Source organism: Rhineura floridana, chromosome 2 (assembly GCF_030035675.1).
Source record: "Rhineura floridana isolate rRhiFlo1 chromosome 2, rRhiFlo1.hap2, whole genome shotgun sequence".
Classification (NCBI taxonomy): domain Eukaryota; kingdom Metazoa; phylum Chordata; class Lepidosauria; order Squamata; family Rhineuridae; genus Rhineura; species Rhineura floridana.
Genome location: NC_084481.1, coordinates 210,580,545 through 210,607,927, shown reverse-complemented (window position 1 = coordinate 210,607,927; position 27,383 = coordinate 210,580,545). Strand labels below are relative to the sequence as shown.

The 27,383-nt window shown below is 42.3% G+C and overlaps 1 protein-coding gene and 1 pseudogene across 2 annotated transcripts in view; both read right to left on the bottom strand.

The window, feature by feature from the left end:
- Positions 1 to 27,383, bottom strand: part of AK7 (adenylate kinase 7) — an 83,867-nt gene that overhangs the window by 50,826 nt on the left and 5,658 nt on the right. Inside the window, exons 6-9 of one of the 2 annotated variants that reach the window (XM_061612081.1) lie at positions 20,115 to 20,201; positions 13,496 to 13,584; positions 11,926 to 12,016; positions 6,751 to 6,828 (exon numbers count right to left, since the gene is read on the bottom strand). In XM_061612081.1, coding sequence (XP_061468065.1) covers positions 6,751 to 6,828; positions 11,926 to 12,016; positions 13,496 to 13,584; positions 20,115 to 20,201 — 345 coding nt within the window. The remainder of the gene's footprint in view (positions 1 to 6,750; positions 6,829 to 11,925; positions 12,017 to 13,495; positions 13,585 to 20,114; positions 20,202 to 27,383) is intronic. The other variant, XM_061612082.1, reaches the window with a different exon arrangement.
- Positions 20,342 to 20,428, bottom strand: LOC133378633 (U2 spliceosomal RNA; annotated as a pseudogene).

Genomic DNA, 27,383 nt, shown 5'->3' with positions numbered 1-27,383 from the left:
GGGTGGGACCCGATATTAATTGGATCATCCCCATGGTTGTCATAGCAGCCATAAAATCACGGGCATCTCCACGAAGTACAGATTCTGCGTGGACGTTGAAGTCACCGAGAACTAAAAGTCTGGGGGACTCCAACAGCAACTCAGCAATCAGCTTCGTAAGTTCGGATAAGGAGGCCCCCAGACAATGGGGAGGGCGATAGACCAATAAAATCCCGATTCTCTCTCGACCCCCAAGTTTAAGGTAAAGACACTCGACCCCAGGCAATTGCGAGCTGCTTTCCCTTTATGGCCGCAGTAGCTGCTTGCGAGCCGGGGGGGGGTGCCGCCGCATTCACCAAACAAACGCAGTAGCAAGTTAAGCAGAAAACGGGAGGGAAGGAGAGCAGGCGCTGCTGTGAGCGGACAGAAGTCGCGCCGCAAACTCCTGAGGGCTAAGGGGAAACGGCCGCAGCCCACGCTTGAAAGGAGCTCTTAACAAGGCGGGAAGCAGAAGCAGCAGCCAAGCCCCGAGGGGGGGAGGAGAAAAAGCAACAGAGTTGCCAAAGTGCCCGCTGCCAAACGAAGGAAAAAACAGGAAAAAATAGGACAAAACAGGCAAGGGGGGGGAATCAAACACAATATCACCACCTCAAAGGATGTGAAGGGGAAGGAGAGAAAAAAGAAAGGGCGTTCCAAGCCAAAATATAGAGGGTAGGAAAACCCAGAAGGGCTCCCAGTCCCGCACACCCCTTCACACACACACACACACACACACACACACAAACATTCACACAAACACACACAATCACACAAACTCCTAAACGAATTCCTCACGCTGTAGAGATATGACTAGCCTCGGACGAAGGCAAGAATGAACTTGAGTGGGAGGGGCTTGATACCCCAGGTCTTGACTTCAATACATTCTTGCCTTTGGAGGCTAGATGGCGCTAATACCCACGTGATGGTGGACTACCTGGGGAAAATGCCCTGCTCCTGGTAGGTGATAAACTAACCCTCACAAGAGGATGAAATCTAGAATAAGGCCTTATCAGCAGATCTTATGGGGAAAGATGCTGCTTGAAATAGTCAGGGTCCAGAATATTTGCAGCTTTGAAATGTAAAAACTAGGACTCAGACCTAGAAACAAGCTAGCAATCAATACATGCTCAGAATTTTCTTGCCACCTCATACCCATCAATGCCATTATGTATCAGTTCAAGCTTCCAAATGTACCATTGGTATCACCTGAAGGGTGGTTTTCTTAGGTGGTCCGACATCACGTGGGATATAGCGCCATCTAGCATCCGAAGGCAAGAATGGATCGAAGTCAAGACCTGGGGCATCGAGCCCCTCCCACTCCAGTTCATTCGTGACGAGACCGAAGTGAGAGACATATCTGAAAAGACATAAAAGGCCAACGGGCCTAACAGCAAGGAAACAGTGTCCCAAAACCTGACCCAAAGATTGCAAGCATATTAAACAGGTCCAAATTGGTCTTGACTTGGCAAAAAAGTTTAAAAATTATAACTCTGAAGAGTGATAATTGGTAATGTAGCAAAAAAACCCAAAATCCTCCAAACAGGGAAGGCCGTGATGTCGGACCACCTAAGAAAATCACCCTTCAGGTGATACCAATGGTACATTTTCCTTAGGTGGTCCGACATCACATGGGATGTACCAAAGCAGCCCCTACTAGGGAGGGACCGCCTCCTGGCTACTCAGCAGAAATAACCTGTTGTAACACATGCCTCCCAAAGGAGGCATCAGCAGAAGCGTAACGGTCTATCTTATAATATCTTATGAAAGAATTTGGGGTAGACCATACAGCCGCTCTGCAAATCTCTGCTAGAGGAGCATTGGTTGCGAAGGCAGCCGACCTAGTGGAATGTGCCGTTATGTTACGAGGCACTGGCAGCTGAAGGGACTCATAGGTCAATGCAATACAGGCACGCAACCAACAAGATAATGTAGAGCTAGACACCTTTTGCCCCAGCGTACGCGGGTGAAAGGATACAAATAAGGAATCCGTTGACCGTACGTCCTGGGTGCGAGACAGGTAGGTCTTGAGTGCCCTCCGGACATCTAGCGAGTGTCAGGCCTTCTCAAGCGGATGAGCAGGATCCGGACAGAACAAAGGTAAAACAATGTCTTGGTTACAGTGGAAAGCCGAAATGACCTTGGGGCAGAAGGAAGGATCTAGACGTAGTACCACTGAGTCCTTATGGAAAATACAGAGATGGCGGGCCGAGGACAGTGCTCCCAACTCTGAGATTCTTCTCGCTGAGGTGATCGCCACGAGGAACAAGACTTTGAAGGTCAAAAGATGTAATGGCACAGATCGAAGGGGCTCAAAAGGAGGCCACTGCAGGGCTTGCAGGACCTTCGATAAACTCCATGAAGGGAAGTGATGACGAACTGCTGGCGACAGTAGGACGGCCCCCTTCAAAAAACGCCTGACAAGCGGGTGTGAACCCATAGGAATAGTAGGAGACGTGACGGAGAGAATAGATGATATGGTTGCAGCGTGGCGACGTAAGGTGTTAGGTTCCAGTCCCATCTTCAGGCCTCTATGTAAAAATTGCAGTAGATGTTGAACATTGGCCTGAGATGGTAGAACACTTTGAGAGTCACACCAACTAGCGAAGGTAGACCAGGTGCTCTGGTAGACATGAGAGGTCGACTGCTTTCGAGATGCGAGAATTGTGTCCACAACTTCCTTAGACAGTCCGGAATGAATCAAATGTCCGCGTTCAAATGCCACACTGTCAGATTGAGCCATTTGGGATCCGGATGCCAAATTGGGCCCTGAGATAGAAGATCTGGTCTGAGTGGCAACTTCCAAGACTCCGTCACTGAAAGGGAGAGCAGATCGAAGAACTACAGCCAACGAGGCCAGTACAGTGCTATCAGGACCAGATGGGCCCTTTCGCGTCACAGCTTCCGGATGGCCCTGCCCAGTAGCGGTATCGGGGGAAAAGCATATAGGAGGCCTGCTGGCCACTGAGTCAATAGTGCATCTGTCGATTCCGTGTCGTTGTCCAGATACCTGGAGAAGTAGCGAGGTAGCTGGTAATTGTGACTGGAGGCAAACAGATCCACCGGGAGGGTGCCAAACCATTGTTGGAGAAGGCTGAACACCATGGGGTGTAGCTTCCATTCTCCCGGGATCACTTCTTGTCTGCTGAGCCAGTCGGCTGCAATGTTTAAAACACCTCTGAGATGTTCTGCTCTCAGTGAAAGTAGATGTATTTCGGCCCATTGGAAGAGTTGAGACGCTTCCGTCTGGAGGCACTGTGACCTGGTTCCCCCTTGTCTGTTCAAATGTGATTTCACACAAGTATTGTCCGTGCGAATCAATACGTGGTCCAGAAGAAACAAGGGTTGAAAGTGCCGAAGAGCCAGATGGACCGCTCTTAGTTCCAGCCAGTTGATATTGTGACTTGCTTCCGTGATGGACCACACTCCCTGAACATACTGAGAATTGCAATGGGCCCCCCATCCGGACAGACTGGCATCTGTGGTGAGTAGTTCTGTCTGGTTCTCGGAACGGGGTTCCCAGTCTGAGATTTTTGGCCGTAGCCCACCAATGGAAAGAGGTCCGCAGAGATGGGTGCAGATGGACCGTACGGTGGTTGGACGTGGCAATGTCCTGTTGGAAAGGGAGTAAGGCCCACTGTAAGGGTCGAGTGTGGTGCCGAGCCTATGGCACGATGTGAATGGTCGAGACAAACATCCCCAGAGCCCTTGCCAGAAGCATTAAGTCCACCCTCGAACGACATGCGAGGTGTAGAGCCATCTCTGTGATGGCCGTAATTCAATCTGGTGACAAGAAGACCATGGCCTGCGTGGTGTCTATAATTGCACCCAAATGTTGTAATCTCTGAGTTGGTAGTAGCTGACTTTTGTCATAGTTGACAAGCCAACCATGGGTGCGCAGAGCCGTAAGAGCAGAGTGAACGTGAAAGAGGGCGACATCTCTGGAACCCGCTCGAATCAACAGATCGTCCAAGTAAGGGTAAATGTGAATGCCCTGGAGGCAGAGATAAGCCACCAGGGTTAGGAGCACCTTGGTGAATACTCTCGGGACCGACGAGAGACCGAAAGGCATTGCTGAAATGGCGCCCGCAAAAAGGGCGGGAAACTGAATCAAAATGGCGGCCGGGAAGAAGGAACAATGGTGGGCAGGCAAGCGTTCCTGTTGCTCCAGAAGGCCTATAATGGCCGAGATAGGAGGCAGGCAAACAGAGGAGGACCAAGGGCAAACTCTAAGAGTGGCATAAAAAACGAGGACGTGCTTTAATTAATGGCCGCGGGCCAGGGGGGCTTCCCACGGCCACCTAAAAGCGATGAGGTAGAAGGCGAGCAGAGGAGCCGCAAAAGAGAGCTCCAACCGCCACTTGTCAAGGAAGGCAGCAGACTTTCGCCGCCGCCCAATATCAGCCCTTGCCGAAAAAGCAGTTGTTAAACGAGCTGCAGCCGCGGCTCCCAACAAGGCAAAAGGTGATAGACAAGGCAGCAGCCTTTTGCCGCAGCCTAAAAGTAGCCGCCGGAGATCGTTGTTAAAGGAGCCGCAGCCGCGGGTCCCAACAAGGTAAAAAACAATAAAAGACGGCCGCCGCCTGGAGGAGGTGACGGCAAGGCAAGGGCTGAAGAGAGAACCGCAGCCGCGGCTCTGGGGAAGGCTTGTCCCAAGGAGAGGTGAGCCTAACAAAATCGATCGACGCCTGTGGAGGGGAGATGTCGATGCAGAAAACACAAGAAAAAACAGGGTGAAGAGAGAGAGCTGCAGCCACGGCTCTTAGGAATGCTCGTCTCTTAAGAGACGGGAGCCGAAAGGGAAACGGCAGCCGCCGGAATCCCCAACAAAGGGACTAAAAGAGGAAGCAAAAATGAGTAAAAATAAAATTTACCCCAAAAAATAACATCCCAAAGATACAAAAAGAGGGTGAGGGAGAGAGGAATGAAGAAGAAAAACTTTTTCAGTCCCACACACTCCAACTTAGCTACACTAGAAGATCCAACACCTCGAACGAACAAAGGCAAGAATGAACTGGAGTGGGAGGCGCTCGATGCCCCAGGTCTTGACTTTGATCCATTCTTGCCTTCGGATGCTAGATGGCGCTATATCCCACGTGATGTCGGACCACCTAAGGAAAATCATTCTCATGGCCCTCCTGTAGAAGGCATTACATTAGTCCAATCTGGAGTCCCCAAGACATGAATGATCATAGCTAGGTCGCTATCTTGGGGCTCATGGTAAATTACCTTTTAGACATAAGATATGGGGACCAGGATGACTTATTCATTTAACTGACACCCATATTCCCTCCAGCAAGCCCAATTTTCTCTCTCATTCTCCATGGTGATTGGGAGACTGGGTTGAACACCCACATGGTAAAGTTACACTTCTAGAGGGACTGCTGACCTGATTTTAAACATACAGTTTGGCACTGCATTAGGGATGGGCAGAATATCCACTAAATCAGACGTGGTACCGGATTCTGACTGAATTCGACAGTTCGCTATCCTTTCAGACCGACACCGATTTCTTGCAGTGGGCCGCAGCTGTAATCAGCATGGATTTTGCAGCGGCGGCTGCAATCAGCAAGTTTTTTTCCTGAAATCCCCCCCCCCATTTTACATAATTATCATTGTAATCAAAGCTGCTGCATTCGTAACTGCAGGTATGACAACGACTGCCATTTGTCCATTAAATATGTTGAAAAAAATGTCCTATCGCAATATAATGAAAAAAATATTGGCTGTCTGGGGTGCCCTAGGTTATATATGTCATCAATGTTAATTGTCAGATCATCCTGCAATTTCATGTTTTTCAAACAAGACATCTCAGAGCATTCTGAATTCAATCCTCTTGCGCAGGAAACATTACGATGATAAGAATGACCCAAGCTATCCACCCCACCCCCACCCCACTTTTATTGCTGCTGTCCTGAGTTAACCAAGGGCTATCTCACACACACATACAAATGTGTGTGTGTGTGTGTGTGTGTGTGTGTGTGTGTGAGAGAGAGAGAGAGAGAGAGAGAGAATAAAAATACAAGGTGGTACTAGTGGTGGTGATGCTGCTGTAGTACTGCTGACAAACTAATTCGAGAATAGCGAATAGCGAAAGGGAGAGGAATTATTATCAGCACATCAGTTTAGCTCAAGGCAAGAGACAGACTCAAAGGTGATTATCTGCCTCATTGATATGTAAATAGGAAAAAACCAACATGGAAGACTGTGATAATTCATATAAGCTACCTAAAAATCACACGATTTTTTCCCTGCCGCCAAAACCCCAAGTTGAATACTGTCATCATTTATGCATTTATGTTAATAATTAGGAAAAAAATTGCCACCGAAAAAAACCCACGCTGATCGAATCACCCAAAAATCATGCACAGCAGATCAAATCGGCAAGAGCAAGCGGGAACAAAAAAAGGGGGGATCGGGATCAAATGACGGACTATCGGAATACAAGCAGATCAGAACTATGTAGCGAACCCCATCCCTACACTGCATACATCTTTTTAAAACTGTAAATAGCAGCTGCTGAGCCCCACAATTACAATTGCAGTCATGTGATCACAATCACAACGGCTTAAACCTTTCCCCCATCCTGATAAAAATCCCCCCGCCCCCAAAACAAAGTAGCACAGGTAGGAGGTTGCCATTGGAGTAAAGTTTTTCATGTCAGTGTTCTTTAAAATGGTGCTAGCACTAAACAGTGGTATCCTCTCTAACTAAAAATACTGAAAAAATAAATACCGTTAAATCTTTGTTTAGGAAAGCATTTTCTCTTGGAACCTTCTGTGTTTTTCCTGGCCCAACATTTCTGCTGATGCACTGTTAAAGAAAAACATTGGGTAAATTTTAAATCCAGTACACAGGAGGAAGAACAGAATACTTTATTAATTGTTTTAAGCCATAAGGCCATAACCATAAGAACCAATTATTGAGCAGATGCGAGCTGGCAAAAAAAGTACAGGACAATAAAAATGCATAGTTGTTCAGAACAATCCCTGCAACACTACATTAAATTACTTTGTACAAAATTGCTGCAAATTTTGGAAGCTGTGGCAGCAAATTGAGCCACCTGCTTTGCAATTAACATATATTTTGCTATTCAAAGATGCTGCTATCCTATGGCCCCTGAGAGACAGGCCTGCACTAAGAGGAGATGCAACTTCAGATGCATTCTCAGTGAAGCTGCAGAAAGATCTCCAGGTAGTTCCTCACTAACATTGGAGGGAAACCAAACAACCAGTTTCTCCTCGATATTAGAGAGGAATCACATGCAGACCTTCCTGCAGCCTCACAGAGGACACAACCAAAATTGGATCTCCTTCTCTTACTGCAGGCCTCTCTTTCCCCCTTTTAACAAACCCTGGAACTGAAAATAAAAATGAGCAATGCATATACACTCCGTCTACCCTGTGGCATGAGCGTGGCAAAGCATAGGAAAACATGGGTCACCTACCTTCAATTTTCCTCCCCCTGCCCTTTTGGATTGCTTTGTATGTCAAATTTTATATTGCAAATACCAATATATAACATTTTTACAACCATTTCCAACAGCCCTTCTCTGACAGTTTTGCACTGGGGCACTCACCGCCCACAAGTATTGTCCTGCAAAGTATGATTTTTCATATAAAATTGTTTTAGGAATTACTTCAATAAAGCTTAGGAAACTTGGTGTTCATCACTGACTGTTAGTTAACCCAGTAACTCATATCAGAATGAAGATTAGTTTTACACATATAATCAGTATGTGTGCCCAAATAAAGACTACATGGCTCAGTCCAATTCTGTGATTCATCCATACCATCTCAGCCTTAATGTGGCTAGAATGGTCCTCCAGTCAATCCTGTGCACACAGACTGATCAAGGATTAGTGCATTGTGTAGTCACCAAACATGTGGCAACCCTAGGTTAAGGGGACAATCAGATGTGGTAGATATGAGGAGCACTATGCACCCTTCCATATCTATTTTAACATTCATTTACTGTGTTTTTCAAATATATATATAGCACCAAGCAGAAGCATGGTACTTATTTACTGTACCTTTATGTTGAGAGAAACTAATAGTGGATAAATATTTGATTCTGCATAATGGCAGGGAAAATGAGTAGTTAGGAATATATTTATTTCAATCAATACATGTTTGCCCAAACTTTCCATTAGAATGCTCAAGGTGGCTTACTACAAAAAAAATTGCATGATAAGAATCACAAGGTAAAATATAAAGAATGATCAGGGACAGAACCCCCCCCCAAAAAAAAACCTCAAGAAACCCAGGGGTTTAGCACATTAACAGTTAGGGATGGAAGAGAATTTTGCTAAAATCAAACTTGGCAGTGGACTTCCTGATAGTCTGCATGTTTGCTATCATGGCAAGCTGATATTGAATGCTGTAAGTTTCCATGGCTTTTCCCAACACCAGATTTCTGTTTAAAAAACCACACAGAACTTTGCTTTGCTCAAATGAAACTGACTAGCATGTGCCTCTGCTTTGCTAATGGGAAACTGATCAGCCTGTGTTTTTGCTTTGCTCATATGGAACTGACTAGCCGGCTCTTTGCTTTGCAACCTATGCCTTTGCTTTGCTCAGCCTGTGTATTTGTTTTGCTAACATGAAACTGACCAGCCTGTGTCTTTGCTTTGCTAACTGTGAAACTCACCAGGTGATCTCTTGCTTTCTCCCATGGTAACTGACTAGGGCCACAGAGTGGTCTCAGAGTGGTTTAACAGTCAGTCTTAGTCTTCTCAGTCAGTCTTCTTCCCAAAGAACTCTGGAAACTGTAGGTCTGTGAGGGGAATAGAGTTATCCTAACAACTCTCACCACCCTTCACAAACTACACTTCCCTGGATTCTTTGGGGGAAGCCATAACTGTTTAAAGTGGAATAAATGTCTGGTGTGGATGTGGCCTAGGCAATCTCTCCCCTTCTTCCAGGGCTATGGGGGAGGATCTAACAGGATTCAGGAGGCAGCAAAGGTGGGATGGGTGGGTGGGTACAGGACAGAGGGAAAGCCACTCTCCTTTCCAAAAGAAAAAAAAACACTGTTAACAACTGGAGTCCTGATGTAGCTGATGGGCTGCATCCCCAGCCTCCCAGGTATAGCATCCTGGAATAGCATCACATTAAGCGGCAGACTAGCCTGCCTCACCCATATTAACCAAAGAAGCTGCAGCTACAAGGTGCTTGTTTCCCTCCAACCCCCAAAGAGAAAGAACATTTTGATCCAATTTCCAGTTGCCCTGGATCTGCAGAGCGGAAGGAAAGTACACTATGATCCTTCCATTGACCAGGGGACAAAGGGCTGCTGGGCTGTGTAGAGTTTGGGTTTGTTTATATCAACAACAACAACAAACCTTTATTGCAGGGCCATAGGCCAACACAGGTGTACAATATTCAATATAAATATATATATAAAAAAAAAGAAAGAAAAGAAACATATAAAATCTACATGGATGACTTTTAAAATTGTTCTAGAACAACAGACATATATATTAAAAGAAATCACTTTGCCATAAGATCATTGTGTAGGTATAAAATTCTTCACAAATCTCAAAAGGGCTAGATGAATATGAGCACATAGCGGAGTGGCTCCAGTCTCCACCTGAAGCATGGCTGCAGGAGTCCCAGGGGGAAGAAATAACAAGCGCCTAAGGAAATTTGTCTGGACGGTCTCTAAAGCTAAGATTGTTGTTGCTTCCCACTCCCAGATTGGTGCCGCATATAAAACCTGTAAGATTATTTTCGCCTCAAAGATTTTTAGGGCTGGTAAGATCAGATTGCCCCCCTCAGTGCGATAAAATTTTAGAATAGCCCCCGCCGTTTTAGTCGCTGATTGTTTTATAGATTGGATGTGACATTTCCAAGAAAGGGTGTCCGAAAAGGTCACCCCCAAATATTTAAATAATCTACACTGTTCCAATTGATGATTATCCACCGACCATCGATGATATACAGGTCTTTTACCAAAGACCATTATTTTTGTTTTCCTATAGTTTATATTCAATCTATCTGCATTGCAGAGTGCCTGCAGTCTTTTTAACATCTTTCTCAGGCCAATAGGGGCCAGGGAGAGTAAAACCATATCATCTGCATAAAATAAAGTAGACACTTTCCTTTGTCCAATTGATGGAGGGAAATATTGATGATCAGATAGTTCTAAAATTATTTTATTTACAAAGAGATTAAATAAAAGGGGAGCTAGCGGGCATCCCTGCTTAACCCCCCTCTCTACCGCTATCGGGGGCGTCATGGTACCCTGTAGATTTACCTTAACCTGAGCAATGTTATCTGTGTAGAGAGCCTTTATAAGGAATAGTAGTCGTCGGTCAATTCCCAGATTATATAGTTTGGACCATAGAATGTTTCGGTCCATTGAATCAAAAGCTGCGGCCAAATCGACAAACGCCGCGTAAAGATGTCTTACAGGTCCCGTTATATTCATTTTAGCCAAAAAATATAACGTTAAGCAGTGATCTGTCGAAGATGACCCTTTTCTAAACCCTATCTGTTCAGGGGATATCAACTGATTTGCCTCCACCCATTGTTCTAGCTTTTGACAAAGAAATTTACTATATAACTTGGCTACTACATCAATTAAACTAATGGGACGATAGTTTGTCGGGTCAGCGGAATCATTTTTCTTATGTATTGGAGCTATAATGGTACATCTCCAACCATCTGGGATGACACCAGTAACATTGATTCTAGAAAATAAACGTGCCAATAAAGGAGCCCACCAATCTAGACATAATTTAAATATTTTGGGGGGCAAAAAATCTTCGCCTGGGGCTTTCCCATTTTTTAACGCTTGAATTAACGATTTTATATCTTCAGTGGAAACCGGGGGCTACTGCTGCAAATTTTCAAACTCCATTTCCAGAGTGTTAGTCTGGAAAGATGGTAAAAGAGAGTAGAGATTGTGAAAGTGATTGTACCAAGTCAGGCTCGGGATTTGTTGTACTTTTTCTTGGGTGGAAAAACCCATCCCGTTTGACTAAATCCCAAAATGATCGCTCATCATTCGCATGGACCACTTTGGCTAGCTTCTGCCAGCGATATACAACAGAGTTCAATTTCTTTTGGCGCAAAAGTTTTTTATATGCAGCCTTCATTGATTTAAATAGACTAGTGTATTTTTCACCATCATATCTGACAGTTGACCTTAATTGTGATCTAAGATTTCTTTTTGCTGTTCTACATTCACAATCGAACCATGAGGGAGGGCCATATCTCTTATTTGTTACCACTGCCTTCTGTGTCAATAGAGGTTTGAGCAATAAAACAATATTTTGAAAGGCCATAAGGTTTGTTTATATGACTAACCCCCCTTCTGGATCACAAGATCAAAAGGTGGGATAGAAGTCTTTACAAATAAATAAACAAAGTAATGAAGTGTGTGTTAGTCCAAGAAAGCTTATGCCTTTAAGGTGCCATAAAACTCTCTTTTTCAGTTTAAAACAGGGTGGGGAACCTCAGGCAGAGGCTGAATGCAGCCCTCCAGGTCTCTCTATCTGGCCTTTGGAATGCTGCCTAGGCCACACCCCTCATCACCTCTGCTCCGCACCCTCATCAAGTGCCTTTATCTAGCTTCAGTATATTATTGAACTGTGATAATGCCTCTTGCTTGCCTGGATGGAGGATGGAGTTGTATAAACCTCTGACATTGGCATAGCTAGAATGCAGTCTAACATACAAAAGTAATAGTCACATCTGTTGCTCCAGACACTTTTGCCTCTGGTCATGTCCACCAGGAAGGCTGGCCGTAAGGGAATACACCCTTGAGGCTGAAAAAAGGTTTCCTACCTCTGGTTTAGGACTATGGTACTCAAAATCTGTTGCATGATTCAACAAGATTTAAACAATAATTTAAACAAGTATTATGGAGAGAAACATGATAGTAAAAAAATGTAAACTGCTTTACCTTTACTATTTCACCAAGTGTTTGTATTGATTCATCCACTGCAATGAGATAATGAGTTCTTGGCCTATGATCTATTATATTCTGTAACACTCTGCAGCGGGGAACACAAAAGATATAAAGACATCAGCCACTCAGTCTTTAACATGATATGGAATGAATACACAAAATACAATGGATACAATTCTGCAAACTTAAGGAAAGGCAATTTTGGATGCGGATCCCTTCCCCTGCAGCTCCCTAAAATCTGCTCCAGATGGTTAAAATGAGGGAGTTACAAGGGGATGGCAAAAAGTTGCTTTTCCCTTTCACTGAAATTTCTGGAAGCCTCTGCTGGATCCAAGCCCATTCTATGAACTGAAGGACTACTTTAATTTGTAGAAGATATATTTGGATGCAGCTCAGTTTGTCTAACTAGCTGGCATCAGCTGGAGGTGTCCCTCATGTCACAGCTGAGACATACCCATAAGGCTGGAATATCAGGGTGGCCAAACCCTTTCAAATGGAGAAGCTGCTGAGGATCTTATTAGACTCTGGGGCAAGGAACTTAGAGGCAGCACTTGGGGAAAAGTTAACCGCCTGAGCCTTCCTCAAAACATAGGGCAGGAGGTTAAATAAAAATTATGGAGCAGGACCAAAAACCCTATTGGTAGCTGTTGTTGTGGCCAGAGAGCATCTGGGAAAAATGCCACTAGGGAATGATGACTTCCATCTAATTTTTAAAAAACTGCTTTTGCTCCATGGCCACATTTACACCATACATTTATTCCATTATTATGCCACAGTCATAGCTTACCCCATGGAATCTTAGGGTGTAGTTTGTGAAAGGTGCTGAGAGTTGTTAGGGACCCCTATTCCCCTTACAGAGTTACAGTTTGCAAAATGGTGTAACAGTCCCTCTTCCCACAGAACTCTGGGAACTGTACCCCTGTGAGGGGAATAGGGCCTCTTCTAACAACTCTCAGCACCCTTCACAAACTACACTTCCCGGGATTCTTTGGGGAAAACATGACTGTTTAAAATGGAATAACAGCGGAGTAAACACATTTTGTGAATGTGGACCATGGTAACTAACTGTTAGTTAATATGTATATATGTAAGGGCTGTAGCTCAATGGTTTTCATCAAAAGGACCCAGGTTCAATCCCCAGGATCTCCTAATAGGGCTGAGACAGGCTCCTACCTAAAGCCATGGAGAGCCGCTGCAGGTGAGTGTCAACAAGACTGAACTAGATGGACCAGTGGTTTCATTTAGGTTTACAAAAGCTTCCTATGTTTCTGTGGTATCTCCATGAATTTCTTAAAAGCATAAACAATTAAAGATAATTGTACGATTTATGCAAGATTGCTTCTTGCTAAGGACAATGAAGCCTGTTTATTTTATAATATTAGGCACCATTCCTTTTTAGGATGTCTCTAAAAATGAACTTCTTGGAAACCTGAACAGATAGGCATAAACCTGGGTAACTCCAATTCTCATTAATGAAGACAATGGGAATATGGCATTGATTTTAATAATTCTAGAGGGAATTTGTGAAACCCTGATGTGAGCAATGGCTAAAAAGTATACTTACGCTGCTAAGTCAACAATGTGAATGGTTGGAATAAAATTCCGTCCATCTCCAAAAATTGGTATTGCAGGAGTCTCACCAAGCCAAGATAACTGAAAATAATTACAAGTAGCTTAGGTTAGTAACTTTAGTATGATATGTGAATGAGAAATCATTCACTCCAGATGCTAACACACCAGCTAGAGGAGTCAAATTAATTGTTTTACTGGATTAATGTTTTATAGGATCTGAGCTCTACAGTTTTGCAAGTTTTCACACATACACACACACTCATAAAATAACAAGAAAATGAAAATAAAGGTAAAAATTCTTCTTGGTGCCTAATAGTGAAGCACATACTCCAGTTACATGCTACAACTGATGTTTCTTCACAATCACAAAATATAACCTATTTCACTGCTTCTCTAGATCAAAGCCTATGTTTGCTAATTACTAGGGAACAAACTTCCTTAAGTTCAGTGCCTTTTCAGGTTTGAGGCAGCCCAGGTCAAAGTGCCTCTGGTGGGCCTGTTTCTCAATTGCTAAGCCTTGGGGGGCTTACTTGTTGGGATAGTGGCAGCAGCAGTACTGCAATCAGTTGCGTCTAGCTATCATTTAAATTTCCCACAATGCCTTTGGTGTAGTGTCACTTAAGGGCATTCTGGGAAATTACAATGGCAGCTAAATTCCAGTGCCCAGTGATATTTGAAGTATCAGACAATAATGTTTTGTTTTTTTTTTCAATAATTTTTATTCAGATTTTCATAAAACATACAAGACAAAATCATAAAACATTCAAAGACAAAAAACAAAATCAAAAATAGTTAAACAAAAAGAAAAAAAAAAAAAAACAAAAATAAAAAATAGAGTAAAATATTGACTTCCCATTTGTCAAAGATCAAATCAGTTATAAGTCTATAATATATAACAATCCTGTCTCTTAAGTCATATTATAAAATCACTTTCCTCCAGTAGTTATCTTACTTAATCATCAAATCTCATAAACATTACTTTATTCTTTCCACAAAAAGTCAAAGAGAGGTTTCAATTCTTTAAGAAATATATCTATCAATTTTTTTTTTCCAGATAAGCATATCGATTAATCCATCTCATTACTAATTATGATAATCTTATTGTTATAACCATAGTCAAAATAAACATTTCAATTAATCCATCACATCAGAATCTGTTAGGTTCAGTAATTTCAGTAGCCATTGTTCTATTATCTCTATTAGTTCCATTTTCCATCTTCCATCTTCAGTAGTCTTGTTAAGTCCAGTAATTTCAATATCCAATCTTCCATTATCAGTATTCCATAATAATCTTGCTGTCAAAGCCATAGTCATATAGTAAGAGTCTGATGGGAATTACCTCTATCCCAAATATTTTCTTGCCATCCATTCTGAATAGGTTGCTGAAATACTGCTGTAAAATCATATCTCTGTTCTTTTTTTCAAAATACACTGGGTCATCTCTTAAAAGTTTTTCCATTGTCACATGGCTGCAGTTAATTCCATAGATCTTCTCTATATTGGGCTCCATCACATCATTCCAGTCCAGAAGATAATCCATGCCATTGATAACTTTATCTCTAGAATCTTCATTAATTTTTTCAGAGATAACATTGAGTTCCAAACAATAGATTTTATTTCTAAAGTCCATAGACTCCAAATCTTGTTCCTGTTCCACGTTTGTTCCAATCTCCGGGATCTCCTCTCTCACAGGGACCCCTATTCCAGTCTCCAGGGTCTCCTCTCTCACAGGGACCCCTGTTCCAATCTCCGGGGTCTCCTCTCTCACAGGGACCCCTTCCAGGGTCACCTCTCTCACAGGGACCCTTATATCTTTAATCTCCTGCTTCATTTTACTCAATTCAATTTTCGTTATCTCAATCTCATCCATTATTTTCTGAAACATAGTTATTTCCAGATTCTCAGCCACTTTCTTAATTGCCATTTTAAAAGAAAAATATAGGAAAACCACTTCTTATTTCAGCAACAATTGGGTTAATACTCCAAACTTGGTGACATCACAGTATAAACAGAGCAGACAGCCTTATCTCTCCAATAGTTAAGTAAACAAAATGCAGTTCCCAGGATCGAAACAATTAATGGCAATCGTCAAGAAACAGATTCGTCAAAATAAAATAGACCAAAAAGAGAGTAGTCTCAAAACAGTATAATATTTTTCAAAATAAAAATCTGGAATAGAAATCCCTCTTCTGTGTATATCTTTAGAATGCAAATCCAGGACAGCTTTTTGCAACAGAAACAGAGATAAGCTATTAATTAGTGCGTAGCAGAGAGAAGTTACGGCTCCCCAGTGAGATGTCAAAAACCGATCAATCTGGCAAATCTCTTTTAAACAGCAACAATTTAAGTCAAGTAAAAGAAAAATATAGAAAGAAGGGTGCTTGCCTGTTAGTGCGTTCTCTCTTAGAAGATAAGATGAACGTTCGCTTTAACAGATAGAGCTTGCTGTTGAAAATCCGTCCCACCTTCGTCGGCTGGACCTCGTCCCATAAATTAATGAGATCTGGTCGTCCCAACAAAAATAGGCTTTGAGGTTAATCTCTTCGTTTCTCCCTACCCGGGAGAAGTTTAATCAGTCAAAAAAAAAAGAAAAAACTGACTGATATATCTGAATAAGCTTCTTTTGAGGCAGGAGCCCGTCTCAAAAGCAGGCACAGGCTAAGTCACCCTTCCCGGAAGTCCTAAGACAATAATGTTTTGAAGGAGGGCCAGTGCATGAATCAGCAGTGGATCCTGACATGGTGCTAGAGCCCTGGCAGCTGTCCAAGGCTGCCAAGTTTAGGTGCGGGCCTACTCATTCCTCGTTTACTAGACTGTAACTTAGCATTCTGACACTGTTTTAGGAACATAACATTTTGTGTTTGGTTAATATTATTTGAATTCCAATCAACATTAAACTAATTGTTAACTGGATTGATCTTCCCTACAAAAATAATCAAGAAGTAAGCCACATTTAATTTAAATGCTTTCTTTTGATTGTTTTAAAATATGAGACTAGCATAATATCTGTAACTTTGATAAGTTAATTATCTCAGAGTATGAATGATAAAAAAATCCATCTGCAGCAATATATGTAAAGAGCTAATGCTTGATGGGCAAGTGAAAAGAATTTCTGGCAAATGATCTGTGGCCACATAACATGTGACAATTCATTTACAGACACCCACAAATAATTTTCTCCAAAGCAAGACCCTGTGCATGACACTTTACTATACATTCACAAGTTGCAGATCAGCATACATCCATACGGGACGTTATAATGCCCACAAGAATTTACACTCAGCTGTGACAATAATGTGATGATTTGTTTCTTCTCAACCCAACATTTATCACCATTTGCAGGAAAGGCAAATGTCATGGAAGTCCCTTTTTTAAGAAGAGGATTTTATTTAATAATCATCAAACACATTTTCACAACAAATTTTGGCCAACAAATCTCCTTTTCAATTTCCATGTCTCAAACTCAAGAATAACGAAGTTGTCAACAGAGACCAGTACTTCAGTGGATATTTCTGCTTCTGCACTTTCTTTGAGGATAATTACATTTCCCATATGTGCATTAAGTGGTGTTTATTTTAAATTATGTGAAAAATTCATTTTGTTCAAGACAGTCTTCAACTTCTTACAGGGTTATACTGTTCCCTGAGGCAAGGCAAGAGACCTTCAGCTCCTGAGGTGACATTTTGTATCTCTCACTGAGGCCACATATTCACCCTACCTGGGAAGCACCAATCAAGAGGACAGGCCCTGCTTCAATACACCTGAAGGGAAGCTGGGAAAAGCTTCTACATGCTTCAAGAAAGCGGGTAGGGATCTAGTAGAGAAGTATCAATTCTACACTTTTCTAAAGCATACGCAGGTTGACGTTTACTGATAATTAACCTAAAAAGTTATCTAATTACTAAACATATTAACATATAATTGTGTTATCTTTCTTCTAAGAGCAATAATATATTGCTTGTCTGTCTTGTCTTTCAGAATGTAAGCTTCTTGAGGGCATGAGGTCTTTTTGTAAAACTGTAAGATGCCCTGCAAGGGTTCCCAAACTGTGGTCTGTGAACCATCAGTGGACTGTGAGCTTCATTCATGTGGTCTGTGGCATGTCCTCATTAAATATACATATGGATTTTTAATTGTATTTTATTGCTTCTTTTATTTATTATATGTTATTGTATTATGATTTGAATTCTATGGAATGCAAATTTTAACATAATAAAATATAATAAATAAAAGAAGCAATAAAAATACAATTAAAAATCATGCAACATCTAACATAGTGCATTACAATGGCTACAACAGGCAGAAAAATCACTGACTGGTCCACCAAGATCATGAGCAATTTTCAAGTGGTCCATGGGGGGAAAAGTTTGGGAACCACTGGTATGATACAAATGACAGGCCTAATAAATATTACATTCTCACGGAAGGAATTATTACAGTCCTAAAAGGGTACAGATGACAACACATTTATGTAAGTTGCATATTGTGGTGAGAGGTTGGTCGCAAGTACTGTTGCATGTTAGGCAATCTCTCATCACATTTTTAATGCTAACTAACTCAAAGAGAATAAAGCTGAAACTTATAATTTGTTCTTTGCATTTGTTGAGGGGGGATAAAGTATGTGTTTTTGTGACCAACATAACCAACTCAACCAATGTAAGTTTGTATTGTTTGAAGCTCACCAGATTTTGTTTCTAACATAAAAGCAAAACTATCAATACAATAAAGGGTTATTAACCTATTGTCTACTTTCTGTGACAAATCTTCAACTAAAGATCCAGGGAAAATAGAGAAATTCTGAGTCATCTTGCATGCCATACTTCTGGTTGTTTTACTTGCATAAAATATCATTTTGAAAAACTATTGCCAGATAATTAAACTTTGGGAAAATATCTTTAAAATGATATAGAATGTGTTAATTATATATGAAAATGAAAAATAGGTGTGTAGGTTGACATTTTTATGGAATTACCTTTTAGTGCTTTTCCATGTCTGCCATATTTGATACACAAAAGACAACCGATTTAGAACATACCATCACTTGGTCATAGAGTGTGGTCATGGGAGACATGGGTTCAAGTTGTGCCTCTACCATGGTATTACTATGTATCCTCCATATACTCAGCTATAATCCTCCATTTATAAACTGGGAATAATACCCTCCAACATTTCACAGATGAAAATATGGAGTGGAATGAATGACTCTTGTGCATTTGTAATACTGCTATCTAACATCCAGACCTTGAGAATGACAATTCCAGCGATTCACATTAAAAACCTTCTTAAAAGGCATCCTCCCAAACGGGCAGCTCCAAAGGGCGGCCAGATTGGACCCTGGCCGAGGGTCCCTGAAAAGCCCCTTCTTAAGGTGGGAGGGTAGCGCTCCTGTTCCATGACAACATCGGCTCCCAACCCTGCCGCAGATGGCAGAGAGCGAGCTCCCAGGCACACACACCCCAATGCAGTCAGCGCGGGATTCAATAAGCTCACCCACATGTCCCACCTACCCCTCCCATCCCTGTGAATGCTGCGCACACATTCCTGCCATCAGCCAAGATGGTGGTGGAGGATCCCTAAGGGACTGACGCCCCTACTGCCATCTTGTGATGGTAGGCATGCACGCATAGAGCACACAACAGTCACAGGGACGGGAGAAGTAGGTGGGACGTGCGGGCAGGCGTATTAGAACCGCACCACCTATATGGGGGGGTTGGACTATGGTGCTGCAGGCCCAGGACTGGCTACTGCCCAAGGGCCCAGTCATGCCTGGCACCGGCCCTGCTCCCAAAGTCCCTGTGAAAGACAAAATATGGACTATTCCTGAATAGGACAGTTCGAGGATATGTAATAGTGGTGGTCTCCCTCAGATTTACTGTGAGGGAAACATAGTAAGAACTGCAAATTAAAAATGCTTATCAAAATTAACATACATTTTACACAGCAACTCTCTTCTTACATTCTCCAACTCAAACATAGTACTTGCAGCAACATCTTTGTCTCCCCGATTTCTCTGTCTTCTTTTCCCTCCTCCTTTATTTTTCTCTCCTTATTTCTATGTCTTCCTCATCTGGCTACCTTTCTTTCTTCATAAATTGGGTAACTGACTGTGCCTTCTTTAGTAATTGCCAGGGCAGGGGAGTAATTGCTTGTAGAGGGAGAGAAGGAAGAGATTTAAAGAGCAATACTCTTCTCTTCCATGCACACAATGAGAGAAGTAAGCTGGAGAGAAGCCTTAATGTACACAGTACAACCTACAGGCAAAGGTGATATCTGTAGCTCATCTGTCCCTTCAACTGTTCTGTCTTTCTGCCAAACATAACATGGTCAACACTGGTGACCAGGCCACTGGAACTTTGCACTCTACTAGTTATAGCTTAAAAAACTATCATATCTGCACGGTTTTTTGAACCAGAATCAGGCCCACAAGCTAAATTTTTACAGACCTAACACCATTCCATTTTACTATACAAGAACAGTTTTGTTAGATCTCTAGTATATGATTCCAATAGAGGACAGCCAGCTGCAAAATGATGATTTAAGGATGTAGTAAATCTACTTTTTCTTAAAAGTCCTGCAAAAGTATCATCCAAATTACCTTGAAATGCATCTACCTTAAAAAAGTAGTGTAGAAGTCTTTCTTCAGCTCCATACTGAACACCTGAAGCAACAACATATGTAGTAAATTTGCCTTTGATCTGCTGAAAAAAGTAAATGTTATTATTAAAAACCTCTGTAGCATTGCAAATACAAACCATTTTACAAACCTAATTTAAGGCATGTTATTTACTTACATATTTATTTAAAACATTTATATCTAGCCTTTCCACAATAAGACCAAAGGGGCTAACACAACTTAAGTTAAAACAATATTTTTAAAAAACTTTTGATACTACACTTGATCTTAGCCCAAAGGCTGAGAAGCAATGTTTTGTATTTAGTTCTGTTCTGCAATGGTCTTTGGACTAAGCAATAAACATATTGTATTGCATTGCAAAACTTCTGATACAATGCAGCAGCCATAAAACACTAAACCAGCAAAGAGAGAAAAATTAAGAATACAACATCCATCAAAAATAATTTAACCATGGCAATTAAAACCACTTAAAAATGCAATAATTGTTCCTATAAAGGAAGGTTTGACCACCCTTTGAAGAGCTATTAGACAGCGAGCAAGATGAGCCTGCCTCAGGAGGGTTTTCCAGAGCCTGGGTGTGGATACCGAGCAGGACCTCTTCCTGGGCCCACCTAGGTGTATTTCTGGGAACAGTGAGCACACAGGCCTCTGATAATGATGTCACTGTGTGAGCAGGTTCATACAGGAGAAGGTGGTGCTAGTTCCAACCAATAAGGGCTTTAAATCACCAGCATTTAGAATTCAGCCAGAAACAAACTGGAAGCAAGTGTAGCTCTTTCCATAAGGGAGGTGCACGCTCTCTATATGCAGCTTCTGTGGCCACAGCATTCTAGTGTTTCCCAATCTGTATGAGTACAGGACCCCCTTTGTAAGCTCAAAAGCTTTTGTGACCCCCCAAGCTAATTGTAATTTTAATCTCTTTTAATTGAAAAAATGGTGCATGGTAAAATCACATCCCCAAATAAACTTTTCCATAAATAGCTCCCTGCAAACAGGGGGAGGTGTTGCTTTCTTTTCTTAATGCAAATGTCCAATCAAATTGGTATCCCCTTCCCCCCCCCACAGTGTGAAGATGTACTGTCCTATCTCCCAACACCAGTGGGTTCAAATCCCCACCCAGCCCAGCCGTGAAGCCCACTGGGTGACCTTAGACCAGACACAGTCTCTCAGCCTGACCTATTTCACAGGGTCTGTGTAAGGATAAAATGGAAAGGGGGGGGGCTATGTGCACCACCCTGAGCAACTTGAGGGAAAGGTGGGATATAAATGAAATAATAATTAAATAAATTCATTTCAGCTGCAGTATGTGGACCCCAGCCTCAGCCAACCTGCTATGCTTTTTAATAATAATAAAAAAGCAGCAGTGTGGTAGTGGTGGGGATGCTAGATTGTGAAGACAAAAGGATGGATAAATTGAGGAGGGGGGTTAGTGCTTTCAGGCCTTGGGATGATAATCAAAACTGATGACTTGGTTAGCACACACTTGTGGAATGAGAGTGGAACAGAAAACAGATCAGTGCACGCACATACATAAACACACTTGCCCCTCCTGCAAGCATCTGCAGGCGTGCATACCTTTGGGCACGAGGGAGGGTTGAAGCCCTCAACTGCTGTAGCATCTTGGAGAGAGAGATGAGGGGGCGGAGTGTAGGTGGAAGAAAGGGGGGATGCTGGCAGACACACTTAGCCTCAGAGAGGGGGGCGAGCAAGTCCTGAGCTTCCTAACTGCTCCTTGTCTGCATCTGGGCCAAAGGCGAGATCTGGGCAGTCTCGCAAATCAGAATAATTTATAAAAGGAGGTGGCAACAAAGAAGGGGCCAAGAAAGGCAGGCAAACGCTGCCAAGAAGGAATGGGGGAAGCAGCCTTTCCTTGCAGCCTTTCTTCTTTTTGCTTCAAGAAAAGCCTTTTCCTCTTGTTCTGAGCAAGGGCATCGTCAGCAGCAGTAGTGTGAGGAATTGGGAGCTGGCGATAATAATCCCCTCTTCTTCCTGGTAACGCCACCCTCAGCCTCCTTCAGTGTCTGCCACGTGTTTTATAGGCAGATGCCTGCCCTCGATGCACCTGAAAGAAGCTCTGGCACTTCAGCAAAAGTTCTCCCCACTTGTTTGGAGCAAGGGGGAGGTGTTGTCTGCAGTGGCGAGCAGACAGTGTCCAGGGAGTGAAGACTGTTGTAAAAAAAAAAAATTTAATTTCTCTACTGTTCATAGTCCCCTCTGGATTACTTTGTGGTCCCCCTTGGGAGTCATGGCCCCCAGGTTGGGAACCACTGTTCTAGACTGTTCTGAGCACTCTTCAAAGGCAGCCCAATGAAGAGTTTACTGCAGTAATGCAGATATTATGTAAATGAGACATGTGTAGCCCTGGCCTGCAATCTCCAGGAATAAGCATAGTTGATGCATCAGCCCAAGCTGGAAAAAGGCAGGCCACAGCAGATATTTGAGCATCCAACGTCAAAGTCAAATCCACCCTCAAACTACAAACCTGTCTTCTCATGAGGGTTGTCACCCTAACATTGGTTGAACTCCTATTCTTGGGTCAGCTCTACCAGCCTGGAACCTCTCTTTTTTAATTGATTTTTTTTTAGTTACAAATTTATTAAAGGAAAAAAAGAAAACCAGAAAAAAACCATCAGCTCAAATTAACAATCAATACATCCATCTTCATATAGCTCGATATATGTTATCCAAATGTTTATAAAATTTGTGTTAAAATGCAGCAAGGGTGTTAAGATCTTCGGATAATTGCATAATAGATGATGGGTGTTTATCCTTCCAGACTCAAGGTATAAGTCTCATGGAAACCAAAAAAAGGTTGGAAAAATCCAGTTTTGTTGTCCTGCCATTAATCTCAATACATGTTGTTTGTTGTTATGTGCCTTCAAGTCGACTATGACTTATGGCAACCCTATGAATCAACGTTCTCCAACAGCATCTGTCGTGAACCACCCTGTTCAGATCTTGTAAGTTCAAGTCTGTGGCTTCCTTTATGGAATCAATCCATCTCTTGTTTGGCCTTCCCCTTTTTCTACTCTCTTTTGTTTTTCCCAGCATTATTGTTTTTCCTAGTGAATCATATCTTCTCATTATGTGTCCAAAGTATGATAACCTCAGTTTCATCATTTTAGCATCTAATGATAGTTCTGGTTTAATTTGTTCTAACACCCAATTATTTGTCTTTTTCACAGTCCATGGTATCCGCAAAGCTCTCCTTCAACACCACATTTCAAATGAGTTGATATTTCTCTTATCTGCTTTTTTCACTGTCCAACTTTCACATCCATCCATACATATCAGGAATGCCATGGTCTGAATGATCCTGACTTTGGTGTTCACTGATACCTCTTTGCATTTGAGGACCTTTTCTAGTTCTCTCATAGCTGCCCTCCACAGTCCTAGCCTTCTTCTGATTTCTTGACTATTGTCTCCATTTTGGTTCATGACTGTGTCGAGGTATTGATAATCCTTGACAAGTTCAATGTCCTCATTGTCAACTTTAAAGTTGCATAAACCTTCTGTTGTCATTACTTTCAACTTTTTGACACTCAGCTGTAGTCCTGCTTTTGTGCTTTCCTCTTTAACTTTCCTCAGCATTTGCTTTAAATCATTACTGGTTTTTGCTAGTAGTATGGTATCATCTGCATATCTTAAATTATTGATATTTCTCCCTCCAATTTTCACACCTCCTCCATCTTGGTCCAATCCCGCTTTCCATATAGGTTCTGCATATAGATTAAATAAATAGGGTGATAAAATACACCCCTGTCTCACACCCTTTCCGATTGGGAACCAATCGGTTTCTCCATATTATGTCCTCTTGTGCAGAGTATAGGTTGCGCATCAGGACAATCAGATGCTGTGGCACCCCCATTTCTTTTAAAGCACTCCATAGTTTTTCGTGATCTACACAATCAAAGGCTTTGTTGTAATCTATAAAGCACAGGGTGATTTTCTTCTGAAATTCCTTGTTCTGTTCCATTATCCAACCTATGTTTGTGATATGATCTCTGGTGCCTCTTCCCTTTCTAAATCCAGCTTGGACATCTGGCACTTATTGCTCCATATATGGTAAGAGCCTTTGTTGTAGAATCTTGAGCATTACTTTACTTGCATGGGATATTAAGGCAATAGTTCGATAATTACTGCATTCCCTGGAATCCCCTTTCTTTGGAATTGGGATGTATATGGAACGCTTCCGGTCTGTGGGCCATTGTTTAGTTTTCCCTATTTCTTGACAGATTTTTGTCAAATTTTGGACAGATTCAGTCTCTGTAGTTTGTAGCAACTCTATTGGTATGCCATCTGTTCCTGGTGATTTGTTTCTTCCAAGTATTTTAAGAGCAGCTTGCACCTCACATTCTAAGATTTCTGGTTCTTCATCATACGGTTCCTCCATGAATGAATCTATCATCCTTGCATCTCTTTTATAGAGTTCTTCAGTGTATTGCTTCCATCTTCCTTTTATTTCATCTCGGTCAGTCAGTGTATTCCCCGGCTGATTATTCAACATCCCTACTCTTGGTTTAAATTTCCCTTTCATTTCTCTAATCTTTTGGAATAGGGTTCTTGTTATTCCCTTTTCATTGTCCTCTTCTATATCTAGACAATAACTATTTGCAGCATTACACCTCAAGCATCCATCTGTATTAGACAGTGACTTCCTATAAAGAAGTTGTAGAATCCACTATACTTGAAGCATCATTTCTTTCTGAATTAATTTCAACTTTAAATCTAAGGAAATATTCTGTATAGATTCTAATGCAATTCTCCGTTGTTTAGGAACATTCCATTTCACTCTTCTCTGAGCTCCTGAACTTCTGCTATACAAGATTCCAACAAACATTTATAAATGTCGCCCTTCCAGCTGGGAGAGGGTGGATTATTATTATTATTATTTATTAAATTTATATACCGCCCGACTAGCATAGATGAGAGCGAGACAGAGGAGGACTTGGACTGGGAGGAACAGCCTGGGGAGGGGCAAGTGGTGAAGTCGACTTAGAAGGCGCCCCATGCCCCAGCTCCAGTCCTTGACAGCTCCACTCCCACCACTCCGGGCACTCCTGTGGGAGAGCAACCTGGCCCGTCAGATGCTTCCCAGCTGGTTGCCCCCTCACTCTCAGTGCCCAGGCGTACAGTTAGCAGCTCTCCTCAGTCAGAGGGGGAAGACAAGGAGCTGGCCGAGGCTCTGCCTTCACCTCGCGCCAGGAGGCGAATGAGGTGGGAAATTCAACAGACCCAGTTAAGGCAGAGCCTTCGCCTACGTGCGCACTCTCAGCATTGACAGTTGGCACACACAAGTGGGAAGCCCACCCAGTCTTACTTAAGCTGACTCGGGGAGGGAGCGGTTGCTGAGTCAAGGTCTTAGAGTCTTGAGATCACGTTTAGCTAGCTCTAGTGAGATGCCCAGTTCTGAGTAAGCATACATAGATTCATGAAGTGTACTGAAATGAAGCTGTCTCTTACTCAAAAACCTCAAACGTGCCCGAGTCTGAATTCTTCAACTTCAGGCAGGTCAATAAACAATTGTTACGGGTGGCATATATTGTGTCATCAGTTACAATTTGACACATATGCTCATAGTAAATTCACCCTATGATGTTGTTGTTATGTGCCTTCAAGTCGACCACGACTCATGGTGACCCTATGAATCAGTGACCTTCAAGAGCATCTGTCATGAACTACCCCGTTAAGATCTTGTAAGTTCATGTCTGTGGCTTCCTTTATGGAATCAATCCATCTCTTGTTTGGCCTTCCTCTTTTTCTACTTCCTTCTGTTTTCCCCAGCATTATGGTCTTTTCTACCTGAATTCTACCTGATAGAGGAGCAGCCTTTTTTGTGGAAGAAATAGGTTGAGTGTGGCATTTATACACTAGATGAGCCAATAGATGAAGAATGTCTGCAGTGTCCTATATTGCAATTTAGATTATCTTGTACTAGTAAGTGCTGAATGACATCTTTATTTACAGTACTTGTTGGTGTCTATTTATGGACCATCTGCTTTGAGTGTTTTGGCATCTCCTAAATTGTTGGAAAGAATAATTGGATCTTCACAGAAAGCTGGGACATCTCTGTTTTGTCTTGGTTGATCTACAGTTTGTTTGCCTACATCCCATCTATTACTGCCTCCAGACATTAGTTCAGGACGTCTACAGCCGAGGTGGGGAATCTGTGACCCTCCAGATTTCACTGGACTCCAACTCCCATCATCCCTAACCAGAATGACCAACAGTCAGTGATTATGGAAGGTGTAGTCCAGCAGCATCCGACACAGGTTTTCCATCCCTGCTCTACAGCCTCCTTGGAATAAAATGGAAAGAAAAGACAGAGTTGGGTGTCATCTTCCTACTGCCGCCCTGGGCAGGAAATAATAAATAAAATAAATAATAATACTGATGACATCAAATTCCAAATCCCTGAATGTCCTCTCTGAACAGTATCACGTAGATGTTAAACAGCATAAAAGACAAGATGGAATCTATGGGATCCCCACAGGCCAACACCCAAAGTCAAATAAGCCAGCACCACCTTCTGGAACTGTCTCCCCAGAAGGTCTGGAGTTAATGTAACACCATGTCACCAAGCCAGTCCAGCAGAATACCATGTTTGAAAGTACTGAAACCCACTGAGAGGTCCAGTAGAACCAACATAAACACACTCCCCTTGTTCCCAGAACAGAACATTCAACACAGCTGTTTCTGTCCTAAACCCAGACTGAAATGGATCTAGATAATTTTTTCACTAACTTGCCAGGACTGACTTAGGCTGCAATCCAATACACACTCACCTGGGAGTAAGTCCCATTGAACCCAATGGAGTTTACTTCTGAGTAGACATGTATTGGATTGCAGCCTTAGCCACAAGGAAGCATTCACCAGTCCCACTAGGTCAGTCCTCCTCTGGCAGCTCTTATTAGACAGGATGAAAATGTAGCAATCTCTCCATAACAATGGAACTATATTAACTTCACTACTCACAGATCACCCTACATTCTTCCCTTATTCTTATTTATTTAAATAAACATCATTATCATCATCATCATCTTGCCATACCCAAGCTCTACACAGAAAGCACATCCACCAACTTTAATTTGTGCCTGGGCTCACCAGGTCTAAGTCTTCAAATACCTAATAGAATAAGAAGAAAAGTTCTTCTAGGCATATACAGAGCACTCTCCACTAACTGCTGAGTAACTACAGCCAATCCTCAAACATATACAATAAAGGCCAAGGGAGAAGGAACTTAGGG